At 38.0% G+C, this 13704-nt stretch overlaps 1 protein-coding gene across 1 annotated transcript in view; it reads left to right on the top strand.

The window, feature by feature from the left end:
* The window catches only part of NCOA6 (nuclear receptor coactivator 6), a 44548-nt gene that overhangs the window by 22701 nt on the left and 8143 nt on the right, over positions 1-13704 (top strand). The window contains exons 9-12 of the mRNA XM_014053158.2: positions 377-523; positions 1210-2329; positions 8079-8200; positions 9754-12732. Coding sequence (XP_013908633.2) covers positions 377-523; positions 1210-2329; positions 8079-8200; positions 9754-12732 — 4368 coding nt within the window. The remainder of the gene's footprint in view (positions 1-376; positions 524-1209; positions 2330-8078; positions 8201-9753; positions 12733-13704) is intronic.

Raw genomic sequence — 13704 nt, 5'->3', positions numbered from 1 at the left:
TTCTTTATTTTCCATCATCTGATTTCATCTTCAGCCTCTTTACACATGTTGTGTAGTACTATGTATTGCTTTTTCCAGCATCTCCTTGAAACTCTTTTCTGCCTTACAGATAATATATAAATGTGTGTTATATTTTCTAATCGGATTGTGATAATTCACATTCTTTCTATATATCTTAATATGTTGAACCCGCTACCTAGTTTTTCTTTCAACACTAAAAGCAATTATTGTTACTTGTTAAATTTTTGTTTGACAGATATTGCTTTTCATAGCTTACCTTCCAGATGCCTTTTTATTCTGTTTCTTCTCTTAGTATTAGAATATATTGGTTAATATTAATAAAAATCTTCAATTAAACATTTTTTTTTCTGTCCAGGAATGCCCAAACGTCTTCCAACTGGCTTTACTACAGGGCAACCAAATCAAAATTTCATGCAAAATCAGGTGCCTTCTACAGCACCAGGAACATCTGCAAATGGTGGCACAACCCAACTGCAAGCAAGTCAAAGTGTGCAGCATACAGGTCTGTTACCTTTTTTGGGATTACTCCTTTGTTTTCTAGAGAGTGGCAGCTACTACAGTAATGAAGATGTAGTTTTAGCTATGGTTGTCTGTGACTAAAAGCCATTTACAGTTGTAAACAATACAACATTTTGTAGTACATAATTATAACTGTCAACTTATAAAGTAAAGGAGATAAACTTGGACTTGGACTTAATCTTCGTAAACGTCAACGTCCACAAGGCAGTGACTGTTGCATTGTGAAGGCCAAAGGCAGAACGTCACGGATTACAGAGTTGTTTATCCGTGTGTTGTCCTGCCATTGGATTCTCAGCTTGTTTCACGGTTCCGTCGCCACGGGAAACCAACACTCCCCATTTATCCGGGCTTGTGACCGGCTATGGTTTCCCATAGGCTGGGTTAAAGGAGATAAATGCAAAGAATTCATTGTTTCATTGCATTCTGTTATTTGGTTTTATATATGCATATTTTCTTTTTCCCCAGTTGACGAATCTCTTGCATTTTAAAGCTGCTTATTTTCATTTTGTGTTATTAGCACAAATATTAGTATTAAATAAATATTAGAGATATATTTTATTTCAATCCTCCTACTATATATTTCAGATCTTGCTACTTTAGCAGTATGATATTGAATAGATATTGTTTTTTATGTATTTGTATTAATTCAGTTTGAATATGATTTTTAAGGTGGTCAAGGAAATGGTCCTCCCCAGAATCAATTACAAGTTCAGCATGGCCCATCAAACATGATGCCGACCAACTTAATTGGACTTCATGGGAATGTAAACAGTCAACAGACAAATGCCAATGGAGTGCCACAAGTTAATATAAGCAACATGCAGGGACAACCTCCACAAGGACCACAATCTCAGTTAATGGGCATGCATCAACAAATAATATCATCTCAAGGACAGATGGTTAACATACAGCCTCAGGGGTCTCTAAATCCTCAAAATCAGATGATACTTTCTAGAGCTCAACTCATGCCACAAGGCCAGATGATGGTAGCTTCTCAAAATCAAAATCTTGGTCCATCACAGCAAAAGATGACTCCACCCAAACAAATGATTCCCCAACAAGGCCAACAAATGATGGGTGCACATAATCAGATTATGGGACCTCAAGGCCAGGTGCTGCTGCAGCAAAATTCAATGATGGAGCAGATGATGACCAATCAAATGCAAGGAAATAAACAGCCCTTCAATGCTCAAAGCCAGTCTAATGTTATGACGGGGCCAGCTCAGATGATGAGAGGACCAACTCCCAATTTGCAGGGAAATATGGTGCAGTTCACAGGGCAGATGATGACTCAGCAGAGCTCTGTAAATAGTAATCCTTCTCAGGTAATGGGGATTCAGGGACAAGTCTTGAGGCCTACAGGACCTGGCCCTCATATGTCTCAACAGCTGGGTGATACCACCACTACATCCAACAGTGATGTGAACTTGACACAAATGCTACCTGAAGTTTCTATGCAACAAGGAAACATAGTACCTCCACACTTGCAAGGGATGCAGGGAAACAGCAACGCACCAGGAAGCCAATTTGCTGGACATGGGATGTCTTTCAATGCCCCTTTTAGTGGAACCCAAAATGGGAATCAGATTTCCTGTGCACAAAATCCAGGTTTTCCTGTCAATAAAGATGTCACATTGACAAGTCCATTGTTGGTAAACTTGCTGCAGAGTGATATATCCGCAGGACATTTTGGTGTGAACAACAAACAAAACAATCAAAATGCCAATAAACCGAAGAAGAAAAAGCCTCCAAGAAAGAAGAAAAATAATCAGCAAGCAGAACAAATTAAGTAGGTTTAACATTTTTGTTTCCTACACAAAGTTTATTTGTTAGTTGAACATAGTATTCAGTTTGGGCTGTTTTAAGCATTTTTAAATATCAAAGCAATAACAGTTTTGTGATAAACATATTTAAGGATTGAATAAATAATTAAGAACAATTTGTACATTTATGTTAGTTGTTAAACTCAATAATGTGTGCCATAAATGTTGCCTCATTCCAGAGGCAAATTCCTTTTTATGATAAAAGAGTGATTCAGAAGCAATCACAGAAAGAAATGCTAAGGAAAGTCTTAAGTTATCCAAAATTAATATATGTTTGTATTTCAAACATCTTCATTATTTAGGATTTCACTTTGGTATTTCAGACAATGAGAGAAGATAATTGAACCTAATAATGGAGATACTTGCTTTGTATAAAATAATAAGTATAAACATTTAAATCAAAATGCACTCACCAATATTAGATCACACTTATCCAATATTCTTTTTTAATTTTTCCCCAAATATATCATTATTATTATGACCATCATCAAAATATTTAAAAATCAGAGTAGTTTACAAACTAAAGTAAACAACAGAAAACAAAAGTAAAAATATTGTGCAATTCTGCAAACAATTCAGCAGCAACCTCTGCAAGACTAGAATAGATATTTACATTGATAAATAATATGCAGCTTTCTTTTTGATCTGAAAAAAGCTGATAGGCCAAGTCAAGCTAACTAACTAAAAACAGCATTGTGGCATTAAGTTGGGTTAAATGTGTAGTAATACATGTAGGATTTTGATGGGACAAATACGGGACAGTAAATGCTTGCTTGTTAGTGCTTTGAGATTAGAGTAACAGAAATATGTAAACATTTTAGTTTTACATTTTCTGCTAATTTACATTGACTAGTAGATTTACTCTCCCTTGGTTAATAACTTACAAGGTTCATTTAAGATCTACCACACCAATAACAAAAATCGTTCTTATCCACATATATTCACTGTATCCAAAGTGCTAGTTTGGATGCTGGCTGACACAATAGTTGTATTATATTGTATATAATTTCCTCATTTAGTACAACATAAATTTCCAATTTTATATGTACAAATGGAATTAGGTTTGAGGCAGAGTTTAGACAAATTGACTGATTTCCTACAAATTTAATTTTCTAATGAAGTTGGGGAAATGGGTATTAGGCAAATCATGGATATAGTCATACCTTTTAATAAGCTGACTACCTCCAATTTTATGTGTGCAAACCTGAAAGGCCATTCTGCAGATTTTGTTACACCATTATCTACTGTATATGAAATTGCTGGACCTGCTCATTGCGCTATTCTTTTTGAAGACTTAGTATGTCACACCATAATGATTCACTTCAAAGGTCTCTGCATTGAAAGATGTATCGACTATTATCAATGTTTGTTGAAAGACGATAGAAAATAAAAATTGAAAATATAATTAGCAAAAAGTTAGATTCTAACTTTATTAGAAGTTTTTTTTAACCGAATCATTGGAAAATTTTGATATGAAAGGCCATTGTATTTTTTATAAGTAGTTTGTTGATCTTTTTAATGGGCAGAATTGTAAAAAGCAGTCCTTAAAGGCAGCAATTCTTAATCTTTTTGTCCCATGGATGCATTCGAGAATCTAATGAAACATACTGGACTCTTCTCAGAAAAATGTTTAAATGCATAAAAGAAACTACATAGATATAAATTGTATTAGAAAAGAAATCAGTTATTCTTCGATACAATCTTTTTCTTCGTTCCCCATTCCCTCCAGTCAATTTATGAAATATGGAGATAGGTTGGGAAGTTAGGGACAACAGACTGAGACTGAACCCTGGCAAAGCTGAGTGGTTTTGGTTTGGGTGCATGGAGCCTCAGGATTCAAGTGTTTGTCACCCTTAGTTTTGGATGGGGTTGCACTAATCTATTCTGACCCAATTCGCAACCTAGGAGTTCTTCTGGACTCATGTCTTCTGCTCAAAGAACAGGTGACAGGTGTGACTAGGAGGGTTTTGACACAGCTCCAGTTTGTGTACCAGTTCCTGCCTTTCCTGGATCATAACTCTCTGTGCTCAGTTACTCAAGCCATGGTGATCTCTCACCTGGACTACTGCAGTGCACTCTACATGGGGTTACCCTTGAAGTCCATTTGGAAGGTTCATCTGCTGCAAAGTGCAACAATGAGAGCAGTCTTTGAGCCCCATAGGATGATCCTTATTTACACCTTTTCTCTGCAAATTTCACTGGCTAACGGGCTGCTTCGAAGTGCAGTTCAAGGTGTTGGTTATGGCGGTCAGGCTATCTGATGAACTGCCTCATCCCACTAGGACAAGACTGTCCTACTTGTATCAGCAGAGAGGCCTACTTTGGATCCAGAAGAAGAACCTTCTCTGCTGCAGCAGTTGCCCTTTGAAACATCTTACCATCTAAGATAAGATCAGCCCCCACCCTCCTATCTTTCCACAAGAGCCTGAAGACATGGCTCTCCTAGTTGGCCTGGGGACCAAATGAGGAGTTCCATACTGGAAGTGGCTGCTAGATTGATAGCAGATTCTACCTCTCTTCCCCTACCCCCACCCTTGCTCTCTGCCCTCCACCCATCCATCTTTTTGATTATTATATTGATGTATTTATTCCCATTGTGTTTCTCATTGTTTTTCTTATTGTTCTATTATTTTACATCTGTTCTATTTGTATTTTCATTTTCCTTCATTTTTATTGTAAGCACCTAGAGTAGTCCCATGGTGAGATAGGCAACAAGTAAATGTAACAAACAAATAAATAAGCATTCATTCTTCTAATGGAAAAGCACCAGTAGATACAAGTAAATCCTCTGTCTGCACGGACTAATTAAACACTCTGAAATACTGATTGTAGTAAGAACGAAACAATTCAAGTCACATTCCGATATACATTTATTCAAAAATTCCATTAAATTCAACTGGTTTATTACGTGGAATAGTAGATTTTAATCTCAATGAGCCTTTTAAAACGAGAGTTTTAGTGACTGAATACTAAAATGATTCCAGCCAGGATTTAGCTGGTCACAGTTGTTAACTTGATGGTTTTATTTTGGAGTAATTTAAGTTTTAGAACATGCTTCACAGATATAATACATTGCAGTCATCCATCCAATAACACAAAAAACGAATAACTACTGTTAAATGACCTCTGTTCAAAAAATATCACAGTTAGTATATCAAATCTTCTACTCACTAGCATTTCTTACATCTCCAGAAATTTTCATGAAAGCAAGAGCATGTCCAGACTCCATACTTGATTTTTAAAGGGAAATTTAATGCCATATTAATCTAAATACTATTTCAGAGCATTTATGAACAAGAACATCTGATTTCGAGTAGCCTGGTAAGAAGGAAAGAAAATAAAAATCCCCTAATACGATGATGATCACATTATGTTCATAATATTATGATCAATCCATTTATTAGCTGCAGGTGAATTAATAAATGTAAGGCTGTATTAGTTCCACCATGAGATTATTAATTAGGAAATAATATTGTGATCTAAGATCTATCTTAGTTGTAGAATTTCGGCATACATTTATATATAGAAAATGCATAAGCTGTTCTATTTAGTCAGAATTGAGAAAATAAATAGAAATGCATACAAGAGAGTGGGCTGCTAGTATCTGGAAGGAATGAATGGGTCATTGTCCTGAACTATAAAGAAAAAAATTGAAAAAAGGTTGAAGTATTAATGGTTCCTATTGCATTGTAGTGATAGGATTCAAAACACATTATTTGTGGTCCTCAACTTAAAACCAGTCACATAACGACTGTTCAAAAATATGACAGACCTCCCCAGAGGAGTTGATGACCCGATTTTGAAGTTCTGACTGTTATGCCCCCATCCCACAGTCACATGATCACATTCTTGGCACTTGACAAACGGCCTTCATTTACAACTGTTCAGCCTCTGTTGGCCACATAACATCAGTATTTTTTTTAATGGAAACCAGCCTTTACGTTAGAAGAACAATCCATGCAATTTAGATTTAATTTTCTACCTGTTTCAAGAGTATTTTGTCACAAAAGTTAATATGTCTGTTAAACTAGCTACCATATTTACCTAACCCTTTTAGTAATACCTACATTTCAAAACTATGCCTAGCCTCAAACGTTAAAGTATAGCTATATAGTAGTCTTTCTCAACTTTTTTACTCTGGAGCAATCTTTGAAAGGAATCTCAATGTAAAAATAGCAAAAAATATAAAGACTTTACAGTGCAATTCACATCTAATCTATGTAATCCATGTTTTATAACATTTAAAACAAGAGCAAAGTGCCATTATGAGGTGCTGAAAGTTAAAAAAAATACCATATTTTTGGAGTATAAGACGCACCAAGATTTTGAAGTGGCAAATTAAAAAAAACATTTTTGCACTCTGCAGGCCTCCCAAAAACGGCCCATTTTTTCCAAAAATAGGCACTTTTTTGTCCAAAAAAAGGGCATGAATAGCCTTTAGGAGGCTTATAGGTGCTCCTGGGAGCTGGAGGGCACATTTGAGGAAAAATTGGCCCCTTTTCCACTCATTTCTGCACTCCCCAGCCCCCAGGAGCACTCTGAAAGCTACCTAGAGGCTATGTACGGCCATTTTGGGGCAGGGTTTCGGGAGACAAAAATTGCTGTATTCAGTGTATAAGATGCATCCAGATTTTCAGCCTCTTTTTTTAGGGAAAAAGGTGTGTCTTATACTCTGAAAAATACGGTAATGTTTTTTTCCCCCCAATCATGAGCTCTTGCAAAACCCCTAGTGACCTCTTGTGAAAGACCTGCTATAAGGTATAGCAATAACTAGCAACTCAGAAATAGATATCATCCTCACCCATTCAGAAGAAACAATGACAGCCTATTGACTTTTGCCTATTGACTTTTGCCACCAAGAAACAAAAAAGTATAAACTGTACATAAAATGATTTGCCTACTCTAATATATAGGGTGGCCTTTGCTTTGTTTTGTTCGTTCATTTTTTATTTTGTACTTTTAGCCAGTCCTGGCAATTTCCTGGACTAGTCTCTAGATTTTTCTTGGCAAGGTTTTTTGGAAGTGACTTTTCGTTGTCTTCTTAGGACTGAAAGAGATTGATTAAAGGTCACCCAGCTGGCTTCTTGCCCAAAGCAGAACTAGATTTCATGGTCCCATGGGTTTTAGCCTGATGCCTTAATCACTATACCAAACTGGTTCTCATAGTGGTATATGGGCTATGTTAATTAGGAGAAAGGGGATTTGGTTTGAAGAAAAAATAATATAGTGGAAGTTTAAGGGAAGCATGTGAAAAATTACTTTTGCAATCTTATGTTGAATGAACTAAAGTTATAAAGAGAATATCCTGAACTGCATTAACAACAGCTAGGCAAAGATGACATTTCTTGAATCTAATAAGAAATCAATTATAATTAATTAATGATGTCCTTTTTATTGTCGTGTCTTTAAATTCGTGTTGACTTCTGGCAACTGCCTGAACTAGTCCTAGTTCTTGGCAAGATTTTCAGAAGTGCCATTTTCTTCTTCCTAGGGCTGAGAAAGAGTGATTGGCCTAAGTCACCCAGTTGGCTTCATGCCTAAGATGGGACTAGAACTCATGATCTCTTGGTTTGTAGCCTTGCGCCTGAAGCCATTACATCAAAATGGCTCTTGCTAAGGTTTAAAAAGATATATTTCTATATTGATGAGCATATAATGTATTAATAAAATTAATAGTATTACATTTGCATTAGTCATGCATGTTTCTGTCCTTAGTGCTTCAGAATCACGCCCAGTTGGCCTTGAAGAAGTGGAGCAGCCACCATTGCCAGGAGAGCAAGGTATAAATTTGGATAACAATGGACATAAACTTTCGGACTTCACAAATAGGCCAACAGGTAATAAATGCATTTTTAAAAATGTTGTTTATATAAACCTAACATCTTTGCAACACATTATACTTCTTTTACATATCCATTATGTTTCCTTTGTCTGTACATGTAAATTGTATATATGTAAATCGTGTGTGTGTGTTTGTGTGTGTGTGTATATTTATTTATTTATTTATTTATTTATTTATTTATTTATTTATTTAGATTTTACAACCCCCGGTATGCCCAAATATGGGAGGAAGATCACTACTTCCATTCTCTGTCCTTCGGCAGAGAATATATATATTTGTGTTTTTTTATTTGTGCTGATAAATAAATAAAGGGAGACTAGTATAGATCTATTTTCAAATCCCAGTAAGGGTATGGCTAGCTGATGAGAGCTACCGTATTTTCACCCATATAACCCGCGGGTTATATGCGTTTTTTACATGCACAGCGCCCCCTGCGGGTTATATGCGTGGGCGGGGTATACGGAAAATATTTTACACGATCGGAGGCTTGCACAGGCTTCTTTCTCCGTTTCTTCCCCCACCCCGATCTCAGCTGTTTCCTTCTCCTCCGTTCCTTTCCTCTTCCCCAGCTTGCGCAGGCTTCTTTCTCCGTTTCTTCCCCCACCCCGATCTCAGCTGTTTCCTTCTCCTCCGTTCCTTTCCTCTTCCCCAGCTTGCGCAGGCTTCTTTCTCCGTTTCTTCCCCCCCCCCCATCTCAGCTGTTTCCCTTCTCTCTTACTCGTCGCGGGTTATATGCGTGGGCGGGGTATACGGAAAATATTTTACACGATCCGGAAAACCCGCGGGTTATTTGCGTGGGCGGGTTATTTGCGTGGGCGGGTTATATGGGTGAAAATACGGTAAATAGCTTGAAATAGATCTATACTAGTCTCCCTTTATTTATTTATCAGCACAAATAAAAAAACACAAATATAGCAAAGTCAACAGTAGGGGTATTGGGTTTCTGTCGTGATGGACTCTTGTGACGAGCCGATGGACAGATGATGGAAGCAGTTGGCTTCCTCCCGTGATTGGGGCTTACCAGGGGTTGTAAAAATCTAATATATATATATATATACACATACATACACACACACACACACACACATACACACACACACACACACACACACATATATACATACATACATACATACATACATATATTCATTCATTCATAGATTTTCATGGGTATAGGTATGCTGGTCTTGTTGTATTGGGTCTTTTCCCATGTAAGATTGAGATTGTGTTGGCAACGTTTCGGTGAGGTCCCACTCGCCATCTTCAGGCTGGTGTTTTTAGCTTCGTGCTTGTGCAAGTAAGGCGTGGTCGGAGCTGTCGTCTTTCTATAAATCTGTGGGGGGTGTGTGTGGAGTGCTGGCTTTGTTGCTGGGGTTTTTCTTTCTGTTAAAATACTTTAAATAGCATCAGTCCTAATTTAATCCAGAGATACTGGGTTAGGGAGAAGGATCCACAGCTAGCTTCTCTCCACTCTATATGCTGCAAGAAAGAGACTGATTTTGACAGCAGTTTGTATATTTTGATAAATGATTGCTTTTTCATTTACAGGCTACCCATCTCAGTCAGTTGAACAACGATCACTTCAGCAAATACCTCCTCAGCTTTTGCAACATGGTCAGCAGCAGCAACAACAGCAGCAGCAGCAGCAGCCGCCACTCACATCTCAACAGACACAGTCGCAGCAACAACAGCAGCAGCAACAGCAGATGATGATGATGCTCATGATGCAGCAAGACTCTAAATCAGTCAGACTTCCTGTTTCCCAAAGTGTCCATCAGTCTAGGGGCTCTCTAAACGTAGAAACACAAAGAATGTCAATGCAGCAGGGAAGCAACATGCCAGTTATGGTTAGTCTGCAAGGTCCTGGTATAGTGCCTCCGTCTCCTGATAAGCAAAGAATTCCAATGTCAAACAATCCAACTCTAGTGAACAATACACGGAAGATGGTTTACACTGATAATTCACAGAACCCGACCAGCTCTCCACTGGGAGATATTTCATCAGTTTCATCTGTTCCTGAAGGAAATGGACCTGAAGTTCCATCAGTTTCAGGTCCTCAAAACACTATAGCACCCCATTTAATAGTTTCACAAAACCAGATAATGATGGCAGGGCCAAAACCTGGACCTCCTCAGATGTCAGCTCCCCAAGGAACAAGTCCTCAACAGCAGTCTAATTCTCTTCCAGGCCCACATTCACATCATTTTCAAAATATTGCTACCACATCACAAACGTCAAGACCTAAAACACCAAACAGGGCAAGTCCAAGACCATATTATCCTCAGACTCCCAATAATCGCCCACCAAGCACAGAACCATCAGAAATAAGTTTATCTCCGGAAAGGCTCAATGCTTCTATTGCTGGTCTTTTTCCTCCTCAGATTAATATTCCTTTGCCCCCCAGACCTAATCTTAACAGAGGATTTGATCAACAGGGTCTTAATCCAACCACTTTGAAGGCCATTGGCCAAGCACCCTCAAATCTCACAATGAACAGCCAATCCAGTTTTGTTTCCCCCCAGACCCACAAGTTGGATCCAATGGCTATCAATCCAGGAAAACAAACAAATGTAAGTGGGGCAAAGCGAGCCAGTCCTAGTAACAGTAGAAGATCTAGTCCTGGATCCAGCAGGAAAACCACACCAAGTCCTGGAAGGCAAAATTCAAAAGCAGCTAAATTAGCTTTGACTTCTCAGCAGAATCCCACACATATGCAAAACATGGACTTACAGAGAAATATTATGGTTGGCCCACCTTTGCAAACAGCTATGCCTGGAAGTTTTCAAAATAATGGTATGTTAGCTGCTCAGAGCCCTGCAATTCCTGTATCTGTTATGGCTGGTATTTCGGAAGATAACAAGGAAAGCTTCAATGTTCCTCAAGATGGTATATGCCAAAATATGCAGGTTATTCCAGTGAACAAAGATCAGCAGAACATTGAATTAAAAGTTCCCAATCAAGAAATCAAAATATTGATACGTGAAGAGCAACAGAAAAGAGAGGTGCCTCTCACAGAAACTTCTAAACTTCCCAGTCTAGAAGAAAACAACACTATTTTATCTCCAGCTATGCGTGAAGCACCAACATCCTTAAGTCAACTTCTTGATAATTCTGGAGCCCCCAATGTTACTATCAAGCCTTCTGGACTTCCTGGCCTTGAGGTGCCTCCCACAGTAACTTGTGCAGATGAATTTAAAAAGGTTTCTGGCATACCCCCTCCTTCACAAGATTCCTCTTCTAATAAAGACCCCATTTGTTCTCTAAATGTACCTGCAAATACAGAATCTTGTTCAACTCCGGTAGAACAAGAGTTGGGAGACATAAATTCAAATGTTTCTCAAAATATGTCTCCACCTGTACAGAGACCTATTAGTTCTACTTCTCTTTCTACATCAATCTCACCCAATCAGATAACAGTATTTGTAACTTCCAATCCCATTACTTCATCTTCTAACACTTCAGCATCACTGCCCTCTCATATGCAGTCCACGTTAATGTCTACTGTTGTCACCATGCCTAACGTTGGTAATAAAGTTCTGACGTCTGAAGAACAGACAGCAGTTCAAGCTAATGCTCGACCTCAATTTATTACTCCAGTGTTTATAAATTCATCCTCAATCATTAAGGTTATGAAAGGTTCTCAAACAAATACACTTCCTGCAACCCCAATTACTTCTAATTCTAGTTTAATATCACAACCTGTTACAGTTGTTGGTCCTTTACATTTATCCCAGAATATAAAGTTTTCATCTGGGCCTTCTACACCTAGCTCTTCAACTAATACTGCCGTCACAAGTATGTCAACAAACCGACCATTGGTTATTAGTTCATTAACAACTACTACTCCGTTTCCTCCTTCATCAACTATTCCTTCAAGCACTTCTTCACATCCTCCCGGTCACTTAAATAAAGATTTTAGTTTAGAAGAAATGAATTCTCAAACTTGTGCCTCTGCTGAGCCATCTACAGAAACTTCCTCGCAGTCCGCTGCTGGGGTTTCTCCATCTCATGCACATAGCCCTGGGTCTTCCAGCAATCGGCGAAGTCCGGTTTCAAATGCTAAAGGAAAGGGCAAAGTGGACAGAATTGGTCAGTTTTTGCTAACAAAAGCATGCCAAAAAGTCACAGATGTTTTTGATAACGGGGAAGAACCATATGCTATGGAGGGAGAAATAGAGTGCCAGGAACAAGATGCTTCAGTTCCTGCCAGCATGGAGGCAGAACAGTCCATAGCAGTAGAAGACAACGTTGTGGCAGCTCCGGCTTCCACTCTTTTGAAACACAGCACTTGTGGACCTAGTAATTCAAATGTTAGTAATACTGCTACTGTTCCTGCATCGCTAAGTTTACCAGGTGGCACTCCTACTACTACTGTACTCTCAGTTGTAACCACTCCAGTGATGTCTGAAATCTTATCTTCAATTCAGAGTACTAATGGTAACCCTAGTAGTATAGCAGATGAACAGGTTGGAATTCCATCCGAAGATGAGAAAGTGGAAGCCCACCATGAATTGCCACATAATTTGGGTATGTATCCAATGTACTTTGGCAAGCCTTTCTTGCCAAAACAAACAAATAGAATGCATTTGCTTGATGTTTTTCATACAGGAGTTTTTAACTAGAAACATTTGAAAGAGACTACAGTATTTGCATATGTCAGACCTGAAACTTTGGAAAAATTGGCAGGGGAGGATGTTTTATGAAAAATGTATAGTTCAGATGAAATATTGTTTAAATCTCTGGTTTAAAAAACTTCAGGCATACTAATGCTCCAAAATGGAAAGTTCATAATATTAATGCTAGCCCTGCAATGATATTTGTCTGGATTATTAAACAAGTAGCGCAATTACAGTGAATTTGAGAAAGATATTTTTACATATCATATTTTGTTTCTTATCTTTGATATCAGGTGAAACCTACTAATAAATATGGAAAAATCCATACAAATGAAGAATAACTTGAAAAAACTGAGAGAATTTTAGTTTGGGATTCAGTCAAATAACTGTTGGTGCCATGCACGAGTCCTTCAGCTGACAGAAAACTGAATTGATGTAAAATTTGTTTTCTACTCTGGTGGTACTTATTCTACCAAAAGCACAATTCTGTGCTGTACATATTTACAGTGTTATAGGGCGTGTTAAAGAAAAGGACTGGTTAATTCCCCAGTGAATTTCTCTGCTTCCCGACTATTGTATGAAGGTTTGGATAGGAAACATCCAGGTATATATACATAATTAAGGAGATCTTATTTGAAGTATTGGAAGCAGTTCTGAGGATTGCAGTTGAATATTAGGAAAAGCCTCCTAACTGCAAGAGCAGCTTGACATAAAATTTGGGGGAACATGACAGGCCTCCTTTCACTTAGTATGCCCAAACCAAAGCTAAGCAGCCATCTTCCAGCAATGCTTTACTTCGGATTTTTGCACTAAGCTGGAATTCAACTCAGTGGTCTACAAGTTCCCTTCCTGTTTTGTAGTTCTGTAACTATATTTTGAAATG

Source organism: Thamnophis sirtalis, unplaced genomic scaffold, assembly GCF_051295495.1.
Source record: "Thamnophis sirtalis isolate CommonGarterSnake01/CBP01778 unplaced genomic scaffold, rThaSir2_p1.2 scaffold_7, whole genome shotgun sequence".
Taxonomy (NCBI): Eukaryota; Metazoa; Chordata; class Lepidosauria; order Squamata; family Natricidae; genus Thamnophis; species Thamnophis sirtalis.
This window is presented reverse-complemented; position numbering and strand designations above follow the sequence as displayed.